Below are 14,812 nucleotides of genomic sequence, written 5' to 3' on the forward strand. Positions count from 1 at the left end.
CTTTACCACTGCAAGTCCTCTACCAAAGTTCCCCAACCAGAAACGTCTCTTATCTACTTACAGATATATAGTTAGCTTGGGGTTGAATTTAGGACAGTTCTAGTTTGGAGAATGATCTACTACTTTACATTTCAATGGAATATTATCTTTATATGTATTCCCAAGTCTATCTCTGCAATTAAGAAAAAGCACAGGTTTAATTTAGAAGCCACAAAATACTTAGGTAAATGAAGTCTTATGCTTACAAAGCTACTATCTTGAAACTCACTTTCATCATTATTCTTTACACACTTATCATAAAAAAACTAGTTCTCAGATTCTGCACACAGATAGCTTTATGTAAAATATATAAACATTTGTTCAAATTGATACACAGATTGCATAAATATGGCAATTAAGCTTAAATTTACAGATGTGCATGTACAACGTTGTGCAAGTTATCACAATATTACAATTTCAAAAATTATACCAATGGAATCCAAGTAAAGCAGTTAGTGAAGATACCCATGCAGAATTTAAATATCAGAACAAAGTTTTAAACGTCTTCAGTAAAAGTTCACACATTTAAAATAGTTTTATTCATTTTATTTGTATATGTCAAAATACATTTTTATTTCCAAAATAGTGGGTTTTGCAACTAGTTTCATGCAGAAACAAGGTCTGCTCAATACTACCAATAAAATCAATATAGCACAGTAGCTGTTCAGTTTTAGATACAAAGAATAAATAACCTAAATACAAAACACTAAAACATTAGAAACACGTATTTAATCATTCTTCACAGGCATCCAAACTTCACAAATATAATCCTTAGCATGCCTAACTGTTGTGCAACCAGAATATGTTGCAGTCACTCAAACTGATCAATTATCTGTATGTTTTACGTCCACGTAAGACCATGGAAATTCTCTATATTCAGACCCACCATTCATACAGTTCAAATGTAACCAAAAATAAAGTTCCCACAACTATCCTTGTACCTTTAAAAATCAAGAATCCTGAGCTTGGTAGTAAGAGCATAACCTTATATCTTCATAAAACCAATCAAGAGAGGACTTAAAATCCTGCTTACCAAAACACCCTTTCCCAACCCCAACGTAATCTAAAATAGGCAGTAGAACACAATGACCTTTTAAAATGAAGGGGTACAAATTCACATTGAATAGTATACAATACAATCAATAATACAATTAGCTACTATAAGCTTTACAATGTACAATTTATTCAAATGGCTGAACTGTTCAGTGGTTAAGGAGACAGTTATGTGCCAGAAAGATATAGTACTTTTTGCATGGTTTAATGAAAATATAAAAGCTATTTGTCCAAATAAATGCCATCTTCACTATTTACTTGGTTTTGCTTTTCTTTTTCTTTTTTTTAAAAAAGGCCACTGAAATGTATAAAATGGTCTGAACATGATGGTGGTATCAAAGTCAATGCCTCTTCACATGGCAATAACAGTGCATTTAACACAAACTCACGGGTTAAGTCTGCAAATGATTTCATAGCATTACTTTGGCTAGCACAACAGTTTTAGACAGCACTCAGATAAATATAGGTATGTGAAATGTGAAGCAATTATCTTATGCAACTTTAATTATGGTTGAATACTATCAAATGAAAACTGCAAATAAAAGTAAAAGCATTTTACAGTAGAAAACTTTTGTAAAGATAGGGCTCCACATAATGTGTTAATTTAAGTCTTTATATCACTTTGTTAGTTAAGTTTTGTTCTTAACACTATTATGGAGTAGCCTACTTTGCATTAACAGACATTTGAAATAATAGTCAAGCATGCCATGTGGTGGTCTAAAAATCAAACAATACACTTATTTATATATACAGCATCACTCAGTACCTGCTAAAATGAATGTGAAGATTACAGAACCTAACATCTTACACTACAATAATAAAAAACAAACAAAAACAAAAAAGTGACCAATGAAGGCAGAAAATAGGACTTAAAAGAATCTAATCTCAAATGACTTTAAAGCATTCATAAAAGGAATAAATGCATATTGCACAAACAGTGAAAGCAAATGTTCCACCAAGCAATTCAGTTCCAGGTGGGGACAACAACATTAGCCTAATATATGACAATGATTTCAGAGGAGCAAGTGTTCTTTTCTGTAAATGAGAAAGCTGTGAGACGACAGAAAGTCTGCCACATGAAGAGTTAGAAGGAAAAGATACAAACCCAAACTTAGATGTAAAGCAATAACAAAACAAAATAAAATAAAATTAAATATTGAAAAACTGCAAACTGTGGCATGGCACATCAAAAAATGCTGAATAACTGTCTTCTGTGAGAGCTGAGTTTTTGTTGACACAAAAGTATTTATGTACAACTAAGGCTTACTGGTTAAATATCTGAGGCATATCTGGCCTTGAACACTTTCCTTATATGCTGGAGCTGTAAACAAGTTTTCTCAGTCATAAAAAAAATTCTTCTCAGCAGCTGCATTAACATGAAACAATGGTCTTGATACAAGAGAAAAAAAAAAAAAAAAAAAAAAAAAAAAAACAGAAAATTAAACAAAACTCCTAGATAAGAGGGCATTTGGCAGGACATCCAAAAATGACAGTCTCCAAGGATTCTTCTTCCCAGGCTTCCAGTGACGGTCAATTATGGTCCACTGGGTTACTAGTATGTGCAATTCCATTACTTGCTGCTTTTTTTTATTTGGAAAGTTTGCTTATAACTCTGATCAAGGCCCCATTTTCATCTTTTAGCCTCTGGTTGTCTGCTTTCAGGTCTGGTAACATCTGTGAGAGGAAAAATAGAAGAAAAAGTGTGAATTCAATGAGATTAAAGTGTTCCTCTTTAAATGTTATGTTTTACCACAAGACACATGAACAAGCTTTGTCAGTTATATATACTTCTAATGACTAAAACATATATCAGGAAGAAAGAGGCCCCTCCCCACAATTTGTGAAGCTAATTAGTTTAATAAATGATGAAATGAAAGGTTTATTCTCCCAAAGTTATCAACTGAAATGTACTAAATCACTTGACATCATGACCCACAAGCATACCATATTAGAGCAGCCAAGGAAAGGAAGACTGTTTTTATGTTAGGATAGGCTCTTAAAGGGAATTCCTTTAAGAGTTTCTGTTAGCCTAAATTAAGGCCTTTTGCTTTGTTTATGTCAGACCTCAAGCCACACTGTTACTCTGCAAGAAAACCCGACTATTTAGGGAAGTTTTGAGGGAGTCAGACTTGTTTTAAATTATTAAAATTCCTTAAATGATCTACCTTGTATTAAGTTTAAATGCCTGGTACATAATGTTTGATCCAAGATAGGTGCTCAATAAATGATAATAAAGCAATTACTACTCTCATTAGACAAAAATAATTTACAAGCCAAAGTAATAAGTCTGAATTTCTTAAAATATCTTAAAAATTTCTTAAAATTTCTTAAAAATTTCATAAAAAATACTACTAGTGTTTGGAGTAAATAGAAAAATATACCCTTACACCCTGAAAACGTATCAAAATTTTTTTTATAGACAAAGTGAAGGAGGGGGAGGAAATACTGTAAGTTAATTGAGTTTTCTACTAAGAATGATTTAAATGACATGTGCTCTGCCAGATTTGATAGGAAATGGAATAGCTTATATTTTGGACATTAAAACATATTTTCCAAGATAATTAGGTCTCTTTCCTCAGCTTTCAAAATGTACTAGGTTATAAATTTAGATAAAAGTAAAACTACTTGCAAAACTATCTTATGCAAAATTTTCACGAGAAGTTTAATTTTATGTGGAACCAATCAATTCTTAACCTGTGCTCAGAATGTATGGATATATAATATAGTAATCTGAAGTTTATCTATTAGGATACCTCTAGAATAGAGAACTGAGTAATATTTAATTAAGATGGTTCTGACTGAAATGACATTATTTTGAAAAGCAGATAATCATGTTTAATCTTCAGCTTCTACATATATATTAATTATATATAAAATATATGTTACACTGTTTGTGTTCCGTTTTCCAGTAAAGAATTAAAGTCATATTTTTAAGTGCTAAAAATCTGTAGAGCCAAAAATGTACACAAGCTTTGTAAAAGTACAGATAAAGTCTTTTATCTAAATGCTGAGATCATTCCCTTAGTTTACTGCAGTTTATCAGTGACAATACACAATTAGTGACACTTTCTAACATTCTGAGAAGCCATGCACAATTAAACAGTTACATGACAAGTTCCAGACACAATGGCATTAATTTGTAAAAGTGAGCTCAAGACACGCTTACTAATACAAAAACACCTGCCTGGCTCTACTAAGAAGAAATGATGAAACTATAAATTATAGATTCACAGACTGCAGTTGCCTACAGAACCCTGAGCGCTTGGCTACCACTCTTGTCAAGGCCCTATTCTCAGTCAGCAGTCGCTCATTTAACTCTCTCAGAGTTTGAATTTGCTTTATTTGGTGCAGATTCTGCAGGAATCAGAACATAAAGAAATAGAAAATAAAAAATAAGAAAGTGGAAGAGTACAATGAAAATATAAAGAATCATAGGCAACAAATGTAAGAAGAAAAAATTGAGTCTTAAGAGAATATTCCATGAAATTTATATAAGTAAACAGCGCAGTTCTAAAATTCCTTAGCAAACAAAACACACAAGCAAACAAAATCCAAAAACATTTTCTCCAAAGCTATTCAATAATGTTCCAATAAAAAAACAAATAATTCAATAGAAAAACATTTAAATCTTAAAATTCCAATTCTATGGGCATAATATCCTATGTATTAGTTCATTAATTTATGATTATTTTATACAAGCCAATGTAATAAGAGGTAATCAATTAATTATATTATGCTTTTCTTCCTGCAAAGAATGTACCCTCCAATATTCAAAACCAATCTGTTTTCACAGGTGATGCAGAATTCAATAAGCCATACCTCTGTCCACTACTCTAATGTCCTTCATTTTCAAAGAACATTTTTGCATGATCCCCGTTCACCATTTTCTCCCCAGGGAACAGAATATTTGAAATGTAAAGAATAAATGAGACATTCCAAATCTTAGTCAATATCATCTTATTTATTCTATACCTGAACATCAAAAGTGCCATAAAAACAGATTAACAAAAGAATTTGAGTTTGAAATACTTTTCTAGCTCACGTAAAACCTGCCTTTAGGAAGAAATAGAAGCACACGACATAGATAACCCACAAAGTGCATGAGCAACTCTGGGAACGGGGCATGAACACGGCGTCGATGCTAGCACTGGGAAAGCTGAGCTTACACCGCAGCACTGTTTACTTACTTTCAGCTCTTCTTCCATTTCAGATATTCTTCTTTCTAGAGCTCTTCGTTCCTAGATGAATTTAAGGTATTACTGTTACTGATATAATCATTACACTCTTACATTTTCTTCTAAATTGTGAAAGAGTGACACTTTAGAATAAACAATCAAATCAGGAGCAGTGTAGAAAAAGATGTGATGCCAGTGATGTGTAAAGAGCTCTCCAAAATTTGAGAGAAATAAATATGAAGATCATTACTTTATTACTTCCTATAAGCTCTTTCTTTAAAGCTTTGACCTTCTGGTAAAATGCCACATAACATGTTCAAACTGTTTTTAGTTTACATAAAACTAGGGATAGAGTAAACTGATACTTAAGACTGAAGACTGCACAGAAAAGAAAAGAACAAAAACTCACACAGAGATGCAATTACTCTACAGTGATAAGAAGCAGAAAAAGCAAGAAGCAAACGTGACTCAAGTATGTGTATTTTAAAATTTCAAAACGGTCTAAAAGATGGTTATCCCTCCACCCACAGTGTATACTAGTCATCATTTGTCCAGTCGACTTTAGAGCTTTGTATTTAGTTTTATACTCTGTGTAGCATTAATGCAGTGAATCTAATAAAGAAGCAACTGTAGCATTTATTTTAAACCACTTCGTTTCAAAGAGTGACAGGCAAAGGCAACATACAGTATATTACTGCAGTGTGCACTCTTATTCTCCCTCATATAATAAGCATTCTAGAGTGTTATGCAAGAAGCAAGCAGCAGTAATTAATGTGCTTAAAACTTTGGTTAGGTCATACCGCCGAGAAGATACTGACTCTTGCCGGTCACCTTTCAGATACAAACCATTTAAATTTAGTTTAATCACATTGACACTATTTCCAAGACATTCTTTCCCAGATTAATAATTAATGCTGATACTTAGTAAAGCAGTACATTTACTGTAAATGTTAACATTTTTAGGCTATGTGATTTTAAAAAACAGATGGAATCCTATTCATAGGCTTATAAGTATAGTGTTTTTCTATTATATTAGCATGTTTAAAAATTATTAGGTAGACAAAAATGTTATTTTTGATAAAAAGAACTTTCTCCTAGTTAACAGTACAGCCACAACCCATTCATAAAACTACCGCACTTCTCAAAATACCAGGACATATAATATTTGGTCCTCATAACTTTGTGCAATATCAGCAATAGAATATTTCCTCCAGCTGATGGGGAACACCCTTCTCAGCCTTAATTTTATTATGTGTCTTCAAGATTTTAACTAATTAGTGGTAAAGCAAGAGAAGAACACTATATTGAATTGTCAAACTGCCAACTGTAAAGTTGCAGGCAATTTCTTGTATCTGAGAAACTTGTTACCATTTAAAAATATGGTTAAGAGAAAAAAATACATATAAAGTACTTAACTCAGTGCCTGCCCGGTATGTAAGACAGTGCTAAATAAAAGTTAGCAGTTATTATTAGTACTATGACTACCAGCGTCTGTTAAACTGAGAGTAGACTGACTGCTCTGTAATTTATCTGCATTTGACAGGCAGAAAAAGAAGGTCAGGTGGGAATGTCAGAATATGAACATGGGTATATTATTTAAGTGCATAAGCCTAGATGAAAAATATCACTTATCTCTGCATGATAGGGAGATTTTACTTTCATCTTTTGCTAAAATTTTTGTAATAAACACATTTTCACAAAAAATTAAATATTCTTTAAAAATGTGACTATCTCAAAAACAAATAATATTTTAAGTATATGGTAAACTATGTCTTTCACCCCAACTATTAGTATGGATAAAGGAGACTCAAGACATTTATTTACTATTTCTACATATCTTGGATATAAAATTCCGTAAGTTATACTGTGATGTAATAACATTACATTTAATATAATAATTGATTCTAAAATTTAGCAATTACAAGTTAGATCAATAGGTTTTTAAAAAGCCTAGAACAATGATTTCTAAAACCTGATGAAATCATAATAAAACTAGTAGTTATTACACATTACAATTTAGCAAATGACACAGATAACTTTTTGTCTATTATTCTGCATTTATATAACTTTTCTCCTTTTTAGGGGGATTAAAAAGGTAAATTGGCTATTTTTGAAATGGAATGGAAAAAAATATACCAAGTACTCTTGACTCTCTTTGATCTAGAGATCACAGCTCCACAGTATGTAATTTCTTCTGTGGCTGAAACCTTGAAAATCTAGCCACTGCTCAGTAGTATTACAGGTACTCTTTAAGCATTTTTCCATTTACTTTTGATCATTTATATACATCTTCAACTGTTCAGACTAAACTTGTGGAGTTATTCCTATGCCCACTGCCAGATCCCTGAGCAATAATGGTAATAATAAAGGGAGAAAAATACACGTGAATATATCATAGCCAGACAAGAAATTGTAGAAAGACATAAAATGGTAAAAGGATTTTCTTATACTAATTTTTTGGTTTAAAAGAGCCTACTTAAGTTAAATATTTAAACTCAAAATTAAATATTATTAACTTTAAAAAGAATTAAAAAATTTGGTCTCCATACCTTTAAAATGGAAGTATTTTATTTTTGCAAAGAATTAAACCAAATGTATATATGATTAATGTGTTTTAAGTATATCAACACAATCAGAGAGAGATAAATGGCATTTAAAAAATATCAGATTCATTACCACAATGGGTATGTTTCAGAATTAAGATGTGTTTTTTGGTCCATTGAAAGAATAACACAGTAAATTAAATTTTATTTAACAAGGTAATTTTACCCTTTAAGACTCTATAAAGAGGATAAGCTAACATTCTAACATAATAAAACATTCATAATCAAATTAATAAATATAAATTTAAACTAATTAAAACTACTGTCCATAAAAACAAAACTAAAGAAAACCTATTATTGCTTACACAAAAAATAAAGGGGGAAAATGATTATTTATTCATTAAGATCAACACTTACCCTTTTTTCCATTTCTAATAGTGACCTATCAGCGAATCTTTCTTGTCTCTGTAAGGAGGTAAGAAACAAAGAGATGTAAGTGCAATAATGACGGGGAAGGGGAGAGGATCATAGTAACTGTGTGTGTGTGTGCGTGCATGTGTGTGCGCGCGTGCGTCTGACTCCTTATGCCCCCATGGACTGTAGCCTGCCATGCTCCTCTGTTCTTGTAATGTTATTCAGGAGGAGTAATAATACAATGTGAGTAAAGAAAAAACAGAATTTGTACCGAAATTAAAACAAAGATTTATCAGAGGAATGCTTAGACATCCTCTATGTATCATTTAGCCTCAAGTCTTCACAGTTAAGCCGGGAGCGAGGATAGATAACTAGTGGGCACAAAGCCAAAAACACCCCAGTCTTCCCTCCCATGCGCAAGCCCTCTCTCTGTCTACACACAGTGAAGAGAGGCTAACCCGCAGGCTCAGATTCCAGGACCCTGACTGAAATGTGGATTGGACCAGATCGTGTGCCTCTGTACCCATGCAGTCTGGCCTCTTCCCCTCTCTTGCTAGCTCGTTCTCTAATCATCCATGTTCCAAAATTGGTAAGAAGGATCACATCTCTTATAAGAAATCCCAGCTACATAGCTTTTCTTTTCCTGGCAAGCTCAGGTCTCATTTTTCTGTTTTCTGCTTCCTGTACTATACAGTCAACTACAGAGATCTCGAGATGAAAAGGACCTCTGGGCCTTTAAGCCACATGTTGCACTCAAAACCAGGGAGCTGTGCATGTGGGTATTGAGCACAGGGACAGTAAAAAAGCAAGTGCTTAGTTTTTATTTACAATGACATCTATTCATACATTTCCCTTGGGATTCCTTTTCAATTTATTGAAAATGAATTCATCAAAAGGTTCATCCCCCAGAAGCCAATGTATTGAATAACCAATTTTAAAAATTTACCAAGAATGGTTTTTGCTAACTACTTAACAAGAATGCTCTTTTATGGTCATTAACCACAAAATATCCTTTAAAAAACTATATATATATATACACACACACAAACAGTTCATCGTGATTAAGCACAACTTCATTAATTTGGCAATTCAAAAACATTTCTTAATATAATTTTCTCTTCTGTCAATCCTTTCAACATTCATATTTTTGTACTATCAGGGTTTGTAAAGCAGTTACTCTTTGATCTTTCTTGCAAAATTTCTTTTTTATAGTTATAGTATATAAATTAAGATCTAATCATGGCCATCCCCCCTTCACGGATCACAGCCTTCGTGCTGAAGGGGCCTGTGTAATTCAGTGAAGCTATGAACCATGCTGTGCAGTGCCACTCAAGATGGACGGGTCATAGTGAAGAGTTCTGACAAAACATGGTCCACTGGAGAAGGGAATGGCAAACCACAGCGGTATTCTTGCCGTGAGAATCTAACAGTATGAAAAGACAAAAAAGATATGACACTGGAAGATAAGCCTCCATAGGTTGGAAGAGTAATTCCCAGGTGGCTCAGTGGTAAAGAATCCACTTGCCAGTGCAGGAGATGCTGGAGACATGGGTTTGATCCCTGGGTCGGGAAGATCTCCTGGAGAAGGAAACGGCAACCCACTCTGATATTCTTGCCTGGAGAATTGCATGAACAGAGGAGCCTGGTGGGCTACAATCTGTGGGGTCGCAAAGAGTTGGACACGACTGAGCACTTACATATGCACACAGGTCGGAAGATGTCCAATATGCTACTAGGGAAGAGCAGAGGGCAATTACTAATAGTTTAATTGACTATGCGAAAGCCTTTGACTGTGTGGATCACAAGCAGCTGTGGAAAATTCATTTAAAAAAAAGGGAATACCAGACTATCTTATCTGTCTCGCAAGAAACCGGAGAAGCCAGTCAAGCAATAGTTAGAACCAGACACGGAACAATGGACTGGCTGTAAATTGGGAATTTAAATTGTCACTTTGCTTATTTAACTTATATGCAGAATATATCAAGCAAAATGCTGTGCTGGATGAGTAACAAGCTGGAATGGCAGAAAGTGAAGAGGAACTAAAGAGCCCCTTGATGAAGGTGAAAGAAAAGAGTGAAAAAACGGCTTAAAACTCAACGTTCAAAAAACTAAGACCATGGCATTTGGTCTCATCACTTCATGGCAAATAGATGAGGAAAGTTGGACAGTGACAGATTTTATTTTCTTGGGCTCCAACATCACTGAGGGTGGTGATTTCAGCCATGAAATCAGAAGACACTTGCTCCTTGGAAGGAAAGCTATGACAAATCTACACAGCGTATTAAAAAGCAGAGACATCACTTTGCCCACAAAGTCCATAAGTCAAAGCTACGGTTTTTACAGTACTCACGTATGGATGTGAGAGTTGGACCAGAAAGAAGGCTAAGTGCCAAAGAATCGATGCTTTTGAACTTGGTGTTGGAGAAGACTCCTCAGAGTCCCCTGGACAGCAATGAGATCAAACCAATCAATCATAAAGAAAACCAACCCTGAATAATCACTGGAAGGACTGATGTTGAAGCTGAAGCTCCAACACTTTGGGCACCTGACCCCAAGAGCCAACTCACTGGTGAAGATACATATACAAGAAAGACTGAAGGCTAAAGAGAAGAGGGCAGCACAGGATGAGATAGTTAGATAGCATCACTGACTCAATGGACATGAATCTGAGCAAACTCTGGGAGATAGTGAAGCCTGGCGTGCTGCAGTCCATGGGGTCTAAAGGTCATGACTTAACGACTGAACAACAACAATCGCGGCGATCCAATCTGTTGTTTTAGTTATTTTTATATATTTTAAATTTTAACTAAATAGACTTTTGGCTGCACTGTGTAGCATGTGGTATGTTAGCTCTCTGACCAGGGATTGAACCTGTGTCCGCTGCAGTGGAAGAGCACAGTCCCAACCATTGCATTGCCAGGGAAGTCCTCATACAACTGATTTTTATGGGGGGAGGGACCAACACCACCCAGCTTATGGGATCTTAAGTTCCTCAACCAGGGATCAAACGCAGGCCCTTGGTAATACAAGTGCAGAGTTCTAATTGCTGGACCTCCAGGGAATTCTTAGTCTGCTGTTTAAATGTTTTATGTTTTTTTTTTGTGCTTACTCTTTCCGGAAAAAGAAAAGTTAGGTATTCCAGTTGCTTATTATTAAAAATCAAATTCAGAATTATAAATGAGACTGTTTCTGCCAATTCTGATATACTTAGGATGTCTTTAAATTTATATTTTAATTGCTAGAAAAACAAAACAAAGGCTAAATATGCCACTTAAGCAAGTGCAAATGAATAGTAAAATGCTAAAAAGATTGAAAAATGTTAAAAAGACATTAAACAACAACTGAAAGAAATAAAAAATTGTTGGAACAGTGTTAAATACATACAAATTAATAAAATGTTAAATGGAAAATTAGCATTTTATTATTTTTTTTAATACAGGGACAGTTCAGCAATTTTATGATTCATGTGCTAATTTTTTAGGTTAAAAAAAAAACTTTAATTTTTTGGGTAAATATTCCAGTTAAAGCTGTTAAAATCACATTTAGCAAACCTGGTGAATTGATATTTGACAAAATAAATATTCATCAATTGGTTTCTGGCAAATTAGCCTATTTTGCTGCCTTGGGGACTCTATAGGGAGTAGGGTGGCTGGACTAAGGCAGGATTCAATGATTCTACAGGCCTTGGCAGAAAACTATGAAACAGGCCTAAACTTCAAGCTTACTTCTTTTCTTTTTTGGTCATGCTGTGCAGCTTATAGGATCTTAGCTTCCCGACCAGTGATTGAACCTGGGCCCATAGCTGTGAAAGTGCAGAGGCTCAACCACTGGACCACTAGGGAATTTCCAATTCTGTTTTTTTCCTAGCTTGCTAAACATATCAGCCAATGATTGTTGAATTTTATAAAAAAAATTTTGTCCACAATCTACTATCTCAAGATTAATTCTTAGGAAGATGATTATTTTCCTTGGAAAAATTCCATGCAACTATCAAAACTACGCTACTATATATATTCATAAATAGTTATCAAAGAAATGCTTAAAAAAATACACAGATTTACAGTACACTTAAATATTCAGGGTAAATAACTCAATAAAGTTGAACAAAAAGTTTAACATTCTGTCACTTTTTTTACATGTACCCCTAAATTTTTGAAATGACATTTACACAGTGTTTCCAACTAAGATATTAATTTTGAATATTTACTCGATATCTCATACTCTAATTCAGTGACTTATTTTTCTGACCACAGTCAATGGGAACAGAAATTGGTACTTGACCCAAAGGCAGCTTGCAACAGGTGTCCAGTGTTCTGTGAAATGGATACAAACAGAACCATGGGCACTAACAAGACTGCTTCATGTTGATGATAACTGGCTAATTCTATCAGTTCTCTCTCTTGTAGAGTTTGAATGAGAAACTTACAGGAAGAATTAGATGACAACAGAGTAGGCAGAAAAGTAGAGAAACATACAGAGAAGGCAGTAAGCAGGGTCATCATAATGACAGAATACTACAGTAGGGAACAATGGTCATTTTTATTCAGAAAATATTATGACCAAATGTCTAGAACTAAAGCTAGTCTCAGGGAACTAGTTATGATATTTTGTGGCAGCTCGCTAAGCTATTAATGCAACCTAGAATGATGACATTCCAGTTTACCATGAGACTTAAGTGTAGGCCAGCAAGTTTAAACTTCTATGACATTCCAAGTTTTTATGACACCTCACTAGGAAGTGTGCTCTTGTTCTGCAGTACTTCTCTGTGTATCTTCATAGTAAACCTTTATTGCCTGAGTCTTTAGTCAAAGAAAGGAATGTCTCATTTATAGAGCTGAAGATGCCATTCTAGATGAGTGCTTTCAAACTAGATTCTAAAAGTTTACCATAGAAATGTGTTTATGCTAGAAATTCTTATGTTTAACATTAAACAAGTTTACTTCCTTAAAATTTACAGGACTCCTTAGAGCCTTTAACATATAAATCAGCCCTGCTAAATCTCCAAGGTACAGAATATACCGTATTTCTCAGTTACATAGGTCACAAAGCTCTTTTCTTTTTTTGAAGTGGAGCAGGAAAAAGAAGAGGAGGAAGAAGAGGAGACAGCACTTATTACTATCTCCCAGAACTAGTGTTTTATGAAAAAACAGCTTGGGAAACAATTCTTAGATCATACACGTCCTAGACAGTATATACGAGGCTAGGATGTGTATGATCTAAGGCCTAGTTCTGCTTGGCTATTCAAGTTTTCACTTCTAAAATTATCTCTGCCAGGCTGTTATCTTCTTTTCGAATTATTATTAAATCAGTTTTTTTTAACAATAAACATTCTTAATGAACAAAAATTATTATAAAATTTTTTTATGGCTTTAAGAAGACTCTCTGTAATTATTGTTGTTATTTGCTAAGTTGTGTCTGACTGTTTCTGTGATCCCATGGATTGTAGCCTGCCAGGGCTCCCCTGCCCACGGGATTTCCCAGGCAAGAATACCGGAGTGGGTTGCCATTTTCTTCTCCAGGGGATCCTCCTGACCCAGGGATTGAACCTGATTCTCCTGCACTGACAGGTGGATTCTTTACCACTGAGCCACCTGGGAAGCCCAAGATTCTGTATAGACGCCTTTATTGCTTTCCTACATTTGGTATGCTGGAAATAAGCATTTAAAATCCTTCATGTACTACAACAGAGATACTAAAAGGCTTAAAAATACTTCGATTTTCCACCATAAGGCTATACTTCTATATTAGAAAAAAATAAAAGTTACCAGTAAGCTGTATTATCTTGATTCCTTATTAATAAATAAGCTATTATCAATAACCAAACTTACATCCAGAACACAAGAGAAAATTACAATGCAACTTTTAGATAGAATAAATGACAACCATTACCTTGAGAGTAACAAAGAGAAAAAATGTACAAACCTGGGTGGCTTTTTCCAATTGTAATTTAAGATCTGTCAGTTCCATATTTGTATCATGGAGCTGCGCTTTCAGCTTTTCATTTTCAGCTAGAATTTGTTCATAAAGCTATGCAAATTAGGGGAGAAGAACAAATTACTTTTCTGCTTTCTTATTATTTTAAGATTTCCCAATGATCACTTTGCAATATTAAAACAGGAAGATTGATATAACATATGAGTTATTAAATAAATACATTAAATATATTATATTTAAATGCTTTGTGGTCTCAAGGCAGAAACTTTTGGTTATGCAGGCGTTTTTGTCCCACATGAATTCCTCAAAAACTAGTTCCAGTATTTAAAACTTATACCTAAACTGAAAACCATGACTTTTCAATTTCCATTAAAAAAACTCAGTTATCTGATAAAGAGGGACCACATACCTATGCAGTGACCACAGCTGAGGTTATAAGGAGCCACTGTTATCTTTACTTGGGGTCTGTGAGCTTTTCTGCCTATCATTCCCTCTTTAATTTCTGACACTGAGATGGAGCATCAGTGGCATTTATCATTATACCTGTATTATTTTTACTAAAGTTAAAAGGAAAGTGAATGATTTCTTGAATATTTTCTTAACACCTGAATCTACTACTTATTTTTCCCTCATCTCTAATATTACAACCACAGA

The 14,812-nt window shown here is 34.1% G+C and overlaps 1 protein-coding gene across 4 annotated transcripts in view; it reads right to left on the bottom strand.

Annotated features, from left to right (window-relative positions):
- Window positions 1-320: 320 nt before the first annotated feature.
- PPP1R12A (protein phosphatase 1, regulatory subunit 12A) overlaps window positions 321-14,812 on the bottom strand; it is a 168,498-nt gene continuing 154,006 nt past the window's right edge. For 3 of the 4 annotated variants that reach the window (XM_010832012.1, XM_010832013.1, XM_010832010.1), the window contains 4 exons: window positions 14,147-14,251; window positions 8,228-8,275; window positions 5,280-5,330; window positions 321-2,766 (listed from right to left, as the gene is read on the bottom strand). In XM_010832012.1, the coding sequence (XP_010830314.1) occupies window positions 2,680-2,766; window positions 5,280-5,330; window positions 8,228-8,275; window positions 14,147-14,251 (291 nt within the window). In that variant the 3' untranslated portion in view covers window positions 321-2,679. Of the gene's footprint in view, window positions 2,767-5,279; window positions 5,331-6,067; window positions 6,099-8,227; window positions 8,276-14,146; window positions 14,252-14,812 lie in introns of all 4 variants that reach the window. The other variant, XM_010832011.1, reaches the window with a different exon arrangement.

Source organism: Bison bison, unplaced genomic scaffold (assembly GCF_000754665.1).
Source record: "Bison bison bison isolate TAMUID 2011002044 unplaced genomic scaffold, Bison_UMD1.0 scf7180017864535, whole genome shotgun sequence".
Classification (NCBI taxonomy): Eukaryota; Metazoa; Chordata; class Mammalia; order Artiodactyla; family Bovidae; genus Bison; species Bison bison.